This window comes from Synchiropus splendidus, chromosome 13 (genome assembly GCF_027744825.2).
Source record: "Synchiropus splendidus isolate RoL2022-P1 chromosome 13, RoL_Sspl_1.0, whole genome shotgun sequence".
Taxonomy (NCBI): domain Eukaryota; kingdom Metazoa; phylum Chordata; class Actinopteri; order Syngnathiformes; family Callionymidae; genus Synchiropus; species Synchiropus splendidus.
In genome coordinates this window covers 4753440-4763108 of record NC_071346.1, presented here as the reverse complement: position 1 = coordinate 4763108, position 9669 = coordinate 4753440, and the positions used below count along the sequence as shown (strand labels likewise).

General features: G+C 47.4%; 1 protein-coding gene across 4 annotated transcripts in view; it reads right to left on the bottom strand.

Annotated features, from left to right (window-relative positions):
• Positions 1-9669, bottom strand: part of kirrel1b (kirre like nephrin family adhesion molecule 1b) — a 64226-nt gene that overhangs the window by 20177 nt on the left and 34380 nt on the right. For all 4 annotated transcript variants that reach the window (XM_053884310.1, XM_053884313.1, XM_053884311.1 and 1 more), the window contains exon 2: positions 1709-1858. In XM_053884310.1, the coding sequence (XP_053740285.1) occupies positions 1709-1858 (150 nt within the window). The remainder of the gene's footprint in view (positions 1-1708; positions 1859-9669) is intronic.

Genomic DNA, 9669 nt, shown 5'->3' with positions numbered 1-9669 from the left:
GGGGGAGCGAGGGGTGGGGGTAAGCAGTGAAGGTGATCCAGGGGAAGACGCATCTGATGATGGAGGTGTGTTTGGGAAGACAGAAGTGTGTTTGTGTGCGCTGACCTTTACGGAACATGCAAATGAGATGGAGTCTGATTCACACGGCATGTCAGATTATCGCTGCTGTTTGTGTGTCTGTGTGGTGATATTTCACCGTGTGTTCTTTGTGGACGCGAGCATGTGCCGGTGTGCAGGGAAAAGGTCAGCATTTGTGAGCGATGATGTTGCCGTTGTTGGGATTGTTAGCGGCGCCGCTGCTGAGGCTGCGGCTCGGACCGCTGTTATTCATGTCGTATTCCGACGACCGCGAGTGGCCCTGTGACCGCGCGGCTTCTATTGTCGCACTGTGGTCGTTAGCGGTGTTTGGAACATAATGGCGGCTGTCGTAGATTCCGCTGCTGATTATATTAGGGCTATAATCGCCCGCTAATGATACGGTAATGGGACTGTAGCGGTTTACTTTGGATTGGATTTGTACAGCAGCTTAAGTCGGGTGGTTGATGGTTTTAGGTGTGTTCTGGTTGGCTGTAAGTAACTAGTGGTGGCAGCATTACATTGTGGTTGCGGACTAGTTTTGGTTGTCGTCAGCCGATTGGCTGAACCCGGCTCGCGGAATCTGGGCCTGAGCATTAGACTTGCTCCGGACAGACGACATAAGGGAGGACGATGATGTTACTGGATGATATAGTGACTTGATGAAAGGGGAAATGGAAGACAAGGGGAGGTGGGACCCAAATATTTGGTCAATCATCTGGCGTGATGGACAGAAAGGAGGTGAAGAAGAGAGTGCAGGCAGGGGGGTCACCACTGTGATGTCAGCGTGAGAGAACGGAAACGTTACTGGACTCAGTTTGGATGGTTTGGACACAAGGAGGTCGTGTTGGACATAGAATGTGGGGATAAGAAGGTGGAGCAGGAGGGTAAGAACCAGAGAAGAAGACAATGGTCAGGTGCGACAAGAGGAGAATCCCCAGAGAGGTTCTAGATCCGTTGATGTTCTGGCTGAAGAGTGCCACCACCGGCCCCGATCTAACGCTGCTGTTTGCAAATTAAATTCCAAGACCATCCCAATGAATGGTTGAATTACAGAAGAATATGATCAACATCTCGTCGATGCAGGATTAATCATTTTCTGAATACAGACGAGAAATTAACGCGTCTCTTTCAACAAGCTCGACGGAGGAATTAAACATGTAGAGCTGATCGCGACACCAGTGGAGAGCTAGTGATGTCAACCTCCTCAAAGTCTTGTTTCCAAACATCTCTCTCTGTGTTCCACCCTCCAGAGTCCGAGGAGAGCAGTGCACGTCCCGGTGCCGGCTGACCCTTTGACTCCCGGCTTGTGGTTGCACGTGACGCTGAGACGTCTCAGGAAATGAAGCGTAGCCGCACTTGCACTCTCCCTCGGTAATTCTGGATGTGTGTGTCGGCTTAAGATGTAAATGCCAGTGTGCGTCTGCTTTTGTCAGCAGTGTGAGGGATTTCCTCTAATTCGGGATGATATACAGGGCTCATTTCTGCTCAGATTGTCACTCACATGCCTCGCGGCTCTCCACCGCCGCAGCCTTCCTCCCCTTAATGTTGAAAAAGAGCCTCATACTTTTCAGCGCTAATGGCTTTTGTCACAGCGTGGCCGAGCGATTTGAATCGGCGACCCGCGCCTCACCTCTCAGACCTTCCCCGATGCCCAGAGCCAATCCGTCCTTTGTCCACTGGACGATGCCGCTGTAGTTGAAGACCACGCAGGAGAGCACCACCTTCTCTCCCAGTATGACCGATTGGTCCGAGGGCTCCTGGGAGAAGCGCACGCAGCTCACTGCAACAGAAGAAGAAAGAAAATCAATTTTACGTTCCTCTGGCTGGGACTCGGCCGCGAGCTGCCGCTTTTATTGCCTTCTATCGAGCTGCCCACTCGCTTCCTGCGCTTATCGACTAATGTTTGTCCGTGTGACGGCTCATGGGGGGATCCGTTATGTCTTTTATCGTGTGTATGCCGCTTTTATTGCACCTTTAGATCTTTGGCGTTGAGAGTGTGCTTTAATATAGACCTGTGATATGAAGAGCGCCGCCACCAGACAAGAGAGGAAGAGCGTTCTGATGCTTCAACCACACATTGACTGGCGGATCGTCCTCAGAGGTCTACGTTCATGGCACCAGTCCTTCAAACATCAACTTCCTTTCATGACCAGCGGAGGCCGGCGCCAGAGAGCCTCCTCACACCTCGCTCTCTCACACGTCCGCTTCATTGCTTAGAGGCGCTCCTGGTGTTGCTCTTTCTCACACACTCTTGCGCTCATATTCTCGCTCTCTCTTGTGTTGTAACCTCAACACTCTTTCTTGAGCACTTGCTGTGTCACCAGGCTCTTGCTCTCCCTCTATATCGACACGCTCTCTTGCAGTATGTCTCACATGCTGTCGCTCTCTGACCTTGACTTGACCTCCTCTGCTCACTCTCCACTGCCATCACTCCTGCTCGTCCTCCTCTGTGCTCTCTCTCATGCTCTCGGTCCTGCCCTCTGAGGCCCTCATTTTCCCTTCATATCTCACCCCCCCTCGTAGGGCGATTCCATGCGCTCTCTTCCATCTTCTTTTCACGCTCTCTTTTCTGTCCCTCACTCAACTGTATTTTGCTCTCTCCCTTAAGCACCCGCTCTTCGGCTCCCTGTCTTCCATTCTAAACATTGCTATTTTTTCCCACTCCACACTCTCATGCGCTCTACAGTGAATTAGCTCTCTTACAGTTGCGCTCTCTAATCTAGCGTATGTTGGCTCGCTCGCTCCACTGCAGCTCTCTCGCGCTCTCATGCTCCAGCCATCACTCTCCCTCAGGCCCACGCTCTATGGCTCTCTGTCTCTCTCTCCTGCACACTCTCTTGCACTTACAGCCGTGCTCTCTCTATCTTACGCTCTTCCACCGCTCACTCTCTGTATTGTGTGATTTTTCATTCCATTTTCTCTCCGTCGCTTAAACGCCTACTTTATTTGACTTTCTCCAGCTCTCTCATTTCCTTATTTTTCTTTCTCTCTTTCTGTCGATCTCTGCACCCCAGCAGATGAAACACCTCTTTCTCTAGGTCTTGCACTCGACCCTCATCAGCGCTGCAGACGTGATCACGACTCAAATGAGGACCGTACTCAGGCAGGAAACAGATCAGTCCCTGGGTTGTTTCTCCAGTGAGGAGCCACAAATCAAACGGCTGCTTCACCTTGTTTGGTTCTGAAAACACAAAGTCAGCATCGTCTCTACGCTTCCATCATTGTTCTTCCAGAGTCACTGAGTAAGTCTGGAGAGAGCCGGTTGCTCCCGGCACTGACGTGACTCGGGCACTAGGGGCGCCGCTCCAGGTCTGAGCTGCGGCTTCCTTCGCGCACACAAACTCCCTCCAGCAAACAAACCCTTCGGCTGTTATACCGCCGCTAAAGTGGGCTTGTACAAATACTTGAACACCGCGTGTCAGGTGAGGAGGGGGAGGCGGGAGTGATGGAGGTGGGGAGGGGGGCTGCGGCGCCTCTGTTTTCAGCTGTTTGCATCATCACTTATAATTGTTTCATATTCCACAGAAAGTCTTGCGTGGATTAATTAAGGCAGAGCAGACGACCTCGGGGCTTTGCAGATGACACGTGCACCAGAGCCTTAAACACACACACGCGCACGCACACACACACACACTTCGCCAAAGTGTTTGTCTTCCTGTGGGCTCCTCTGTTCTTGGTTAAAACTGTCGTCTTCGCTAATTAAGACGGGAGCTGGTTAATAAAGCAGGACGTGGCTCTGAGGGACGCGGCGTCACGGCGGGGCGCGGCCACAGACAGACGGGTGTCGGGACCGTCACCAGCCACAGCTGGTCATCGGAATCCAGCTCTTGAAAACACTGAGGGGCATCGAGGATCCTACTCCTGACACCACAGTCCGAGCTTCTCACAGACCAACGGCCGGTGAAATATCAGGGTTTGGAGCGTTGATAGCGCGTGACTGACAAATGCTAACCAGATTTGCATTTCAAAAAAGGGCTACACAATTGATAGTGAAAACAAACAGGAAGAAGAAGGAGATCTCACGCTGACATGAGTGATTTACATGTGGGTCATGTTCTGCATGATTTATGCAAAATTAGCAGCTATTTCCACCGAGGGGCCTGGTCTTTGTGTCGATCTCTGCGCTGCACGTGTGTGTGTGTGTGTGTGTGTGTGTGTGTGTGTGTGTGTTCAGATAGTGACAGCTGGACAAAGAGGAGGAGACAGGCAACATTTTGGTTTGAGATACTAGTTGTCCATGTTTGAGTGTGTGTTTAGTCCGCATATTTCCGAGTGTGTGTGTGTGTACATGCATTAATACTCTTGTGTGGACCAATCTTTGACAAGACACTGATCTCATGAAGACATTTTGGCATTTTTTAGGGTGAAAATGTGAAAATAACTGGGTCATTGCAGTTGGGGTTAAGATGGTTCAGAGTCAGGTTAAAGTTAGCCATTTGTTTTGGATGGTTAAGTTTAGGAGGAGAGGCTGGGGAAAGGGTTATGGTACTGAGTGTTCCTCATAAGGACAGAGATACAGTATGTGTGTGTGTGTGTGTGTGTGTGTGTGTGTGCTGTCAGCCTGCAGCAGAGACCGATCAGAAAGAAGAGCTGCACTGACAGAAAACAGGGATGTAATTAACCCTGGAGGATACCCTGCTTACCAAACACACTCACACACACACACACACACACACACACACTCAGGAGCTATTCCCTTTTATATAACACACTTTATTATAATTGTTGTTGAAATAAGAGAAAAACAAAAAGCAAGCTCAGCAGATGCACACAGCGGCGACGCACAGAAGCGTGACTCACACTCGCATGGAAAACTGCGAGTCCAACCAACGCATCACTTCAGACTCACAACTCCAGCATGCTACTCTGCTGAGGACCTGCTCCGAATTCAGCACCGAACCAGAGGTTCTACTCTGAGGCTCCCCTGGATGACTGAGCTGGTGGCCACAGGTGAGAGGAGAAGACCACTGGTCAATAGGGAGCTTTGTATCTCTTCATCTGCCTGAGTGAAGTACTTCAGATAAAAAAGTACTCCCTTTTTTTACTTTTTCTGTCCCTCATCTGAACACATCCCTGTATAGACAAGTGCCATCCAACCACCTCCTGTCAATGGTCTGAAGGAATGGTTCTTCACGACCACTGCTGCTGAAGTGGACAATGTGCAAAGACAAAACAAAGACGTGTGCGCCAAACACTTGAGAGGATGAACGAAGGGTTAATCGGTTCAGGAGCCGAGGAGTCGTGTCCAACAAAGACTCTCTTGTGTTGCCAAGAGGCAGGAATGTTGGGTGGAGGAGCAAAGGAGGAGACGAAGGCACAAACGCCACCACATTGTGCGAAGACTTCCGGAGCTCAGGACAATGTACACAAATCAAGAATAAACGTAAAAAAAAAACACAATGTGAAGACATAAATGTTGGACGAATTTGGCAACAACTTCCTGTTTATGGACGTAAATGAAAAAAAGTCATATACTCAGATGAAAATGCACTATCCATTTAATGTGCGAGTATAAATGTCAAGGTAAAGAGCTCGACTCTAGTTTAAAAAACAAATACTAACAAATCTTCCAATAAACTGGGCGAAAGTGCCGAGTCACCCTTCTCAAGAGAAGAGCAACGGAAGATCAAAATTTGATACATAGAGGACAATAATCTACTAACATATTAGGTGTGTAACGATTCACCTAGTGCGTTCATGCATCGATTACTATTCCTGTGATCCAACTACACTGATCTGTGCTCGGCAGGTTGACCTTGTCAACGGCATATATCAATTTAAAATTATTTTAAAATGTAATCGATCATAGCAGACTTTATATAAAAGTGTTTTTCTGCTTTTTGACAACGATAAGGACGTCAAACATCACTTGCCCTGGTGCCCTTGGTTATAGAACTGAATTGCTATTTTGGACTTCTGTATTAGATTGTTAAACCTGGTGTCGCCTGGTCCGGGAACCCTCACTGTTAGACCCCATTTATTGAACTCTACATTGAACACCAGCTGCAATGTGGCAGGGAGATGGGAGGAGAGTTTGTGAAAGCAGGATCTGACTTGGGCTACTTTTCTTCAACACATTCCATTTTCCTGAACTGGACGCAACAGATTTGTGGCCGCAGGGTTTTGGGTTTCAAGCTAGCTTTGCTCACGGGAAGCAAAACAGAGCTGAGCTGTGAGAAGCATCAATAACCTGATTATAAAACGGGTTTAAGAGGAAGAAAATGAAACTCTCCGACGCAGCTCCCGCATCGATCTCTGGCTCCGCAGGTTGCGGGTCACTTGAAGAATTCCTGCGACGTTATGAAATCGCACCCGCAGGCGGATCATAAATTCCAGCAATCTCTTGAGTGGAAAAGAAAAGAAAGGTTTGTAACCCTAAACTGGAGTCTTGTGTACCCTGAAGCCCTCGCCAACCCCCTCGCCCCTCCGCCCCCCTGAAACTGCCTGGCTGACCCTCTCTGTGTATTCATGTCCGACGTCTGGCCCGGGGCTATAGCCTGCTCTCATTTCGGGTACCACACACCGCTGCATCTGTGTGAGTGTTAATGTGTGTTGGGGTTGTCTGCGCACACGCCGGCGCCGGCGCTGCTGTCCTGACTGGCAGCAGAGGAGGTGTGAGGGATGGCTTCCGCGAGGTTATTTCCTTGCTTCAGTGCCTGGAAAAGAAGCTGAGCCAGAGGGCAGGACACCACTCTGCGCTGATCGATATTCATTCCAACGCTCAGCCTCGGTCATGAACTCTGGGCCGTGACTGACACCACATCACAGATATGGTCTTGAATATGTTAGGAACAAATGCTAGCTAGTTTAACTCACGACCAAAGAGTGAGTCACACACATTGCATCACCAAAGCTCTTCATGTGAGCAAACGCTGCCGGTGGAAATCCTTCACTCGGTCATACAAGGAATCCTGGAGCATTTCTACACTGTAACTTCCTGATTTCAGTCTCAGAACAAGTGTCCTTATTTGTAGTTTAACTACCGGAACTGATGCGAACATAGCAGAACAGGCTTCTCACGCTAATGGCAACACCACCAGTTTGATTTGCTTCACCCGTAAAAATAAAAGATAGTAGCATTTTATTTCATGCTGTTGTGGTACTGCTGCGCTGCGGTGGAATGACGACAATAAACAACACAACGGAACAAAATTTTGTGAGTGCCACACTGGTGCAGTTGCGTTGCAGTTCATTGCGTAAGAGATAAGTCATTGTCGTGTGTGGGTAGCTAGGCAGGTGGCGAAATGTGCAGGACATAAACACGGCAACCACTGGGGGAAAGACTTTCTCAGTGGTGTCAGAGGTGGGATCGAGGGGTGGGACTGTGAGGGATGGAGAACAGGGTTGTCTCCGATCGGGGTGGGAGGGGCAGCGATGTGTTTAATTTTGACAACAGGGAACGCAAAGGCTGAGTCTAAAAAGGTGGAGTCCTACTGAACTGACTGAAGTTGGAGTTACAGTCCACCATATTTGGACGAAGTTGGTTGAGCATGAGCCAAGCGTTCGAGGCGAGGTTAAGACTAGAGTCAACCTAGACATAAAGATAGACCTAAACAAGACGCGTAACCTTCATCTATGGTCTTAAAGGTAGCACTGTTTCCTGTCCAGACCAGGTTCAAGTCCAAAAACCGTGTTAAAAATGAGGCGTGGATTACATAATATGAACCAGTTAGCATGCTAACTTGGTTTGCTATCCGTTTAGAATTTCTTAAAGACTAGACTGTCACTTGCCTCGCCGACTCCCGGACCACAACTTGAACACTCGACTCAATCGACAGATTCCCAAGGCTGAGCGTGTAATCCACAGAGGGCAGAGGCTTAAAACCGAAACAAGTTTCCTCTCTCAGATGAAAAAGCTCCCATGAATTTACCAATTGTCTAAAAATAAAGAGATGTGCGTCAGTGTGGGGACTCGGGGAACAGAGGTGGATTATTCTGCGACAGACAAAAGCTCTGTGTGGGAGAATGAAGCTCATTAAACCGGCGAGGCCACCGCGCTGGCACAGCCGCCGCAGCGCCACAAACAAGAGACAAACTCACCAGCAAGGAAGCAGACGGATGCGCTGCAGGTCAATCAATACGCCATTTTTAATTGAATCTGTGGTGAGGTTACACACACTGGAGATGAGTATTGGAAACAGACCACGGCTGGAGTCAGTGGGGGGGGTGAGGATGATGATGATGATGATGGTGATTCAGAAGATGATTTTTACTTTTTATTCTACCATGTACATTTAGCATATATTTATGTTTTTATATATGTTTTAAATATATTTATATTTATTGTAGTTAATCTTGTTTGTGAAATAAAAAGTGATATTTTCTTAAAACAAAAGAGGCTAAAAGCTCCACTATCTAGAGAAAAAAAGAGATTTAATTCTGATTTAAAAACAAATAAATCAATTTAAAAATAAATAAAAGTACACTAAACACTTATATCTAGAATGCAAGCCTTAAGAAAACAGATATAAGTAGTAAGGTAAATATTTGAAAAGCAGAGGAAAATAAAAATTTTAAATAATAATAATAATAATACAGAAGTGAGTAAAAAGAAAAAAATGAAACAAATTTAAATTAAATAGAAACAACAACCCCAAAATAATTCACATAAAAATGGAACATTAAAACGAAATAATGAATAATAAAAAATAATAATAAAACAATAAATGAATTAAAAAATATATAAGCAACACTAAACAACAAAAAAAATATCATTGAACTAAAAATATAAAAAGATTCAAATAAAAGTGAAGAAAAAAATGCTTTAAGAACAGTAAAACAATACACTTCAAATAAAGGGACTAACTGAAACGTGTTGAAAAATAATGACAAATATTCGTCCACAGTTCTTGGATCGGTGCCTGTGATGTAGAGAGACTGCTGCCTCGCCATGTTTGATCACGCAGCTGAAAACCCAGACCCAGTGCATCCGACTTCCGCTCACGTCACGAACACCAGCAGAGACACAACAACCTGTTTCTGCCCGTCGTGAAGAGCGCTCCTCGCTCCTCCACTGGGACGCCGCGGCGCGTTTATCGCCATCTTGTTTATTTTGACGTCTCTGGAAACCTTTCATGTAACATTCATGCCCCGAAAAAAAAGGCATTAAAGTGACAGAGACGCAAACGCGGGCCGACAGGGAGCCGGCGAGGCTTCCAGGGGCCGAGACCAAGCGCAGGGGGACGACCGCAGAGTTCAGAACTTTGTGCTGGCACGCTCCGCTCCCTCACGCACACATCAAGCAGAGCGGGAGCAGACCTCAGAGGAAACGCTAAACCCACCAGTTGTCTGGAATCATATGCTAGTGAAGTCTGCGCCGAGTCACTCAGCCAAGCGGCGTGTGAACCAGCTAGCTTCAGCGCTTATACTTGTCGGTAGCTTCAGTCACACTATTATCCACAATTGGTCTTGATAAAAAGTCTCACACACACACGAAACCTTCGACACACAGATCCAAAACCTCAGTCGTACTCAGTGACAAACATTGATAGCCTATGAACAAGAAATCTCATGGACACACGTGTTTTTACAGTCATAACTAACACATCTCACACACAAATATGGACCTGTGTGTGCTAAGTCTGAATCATT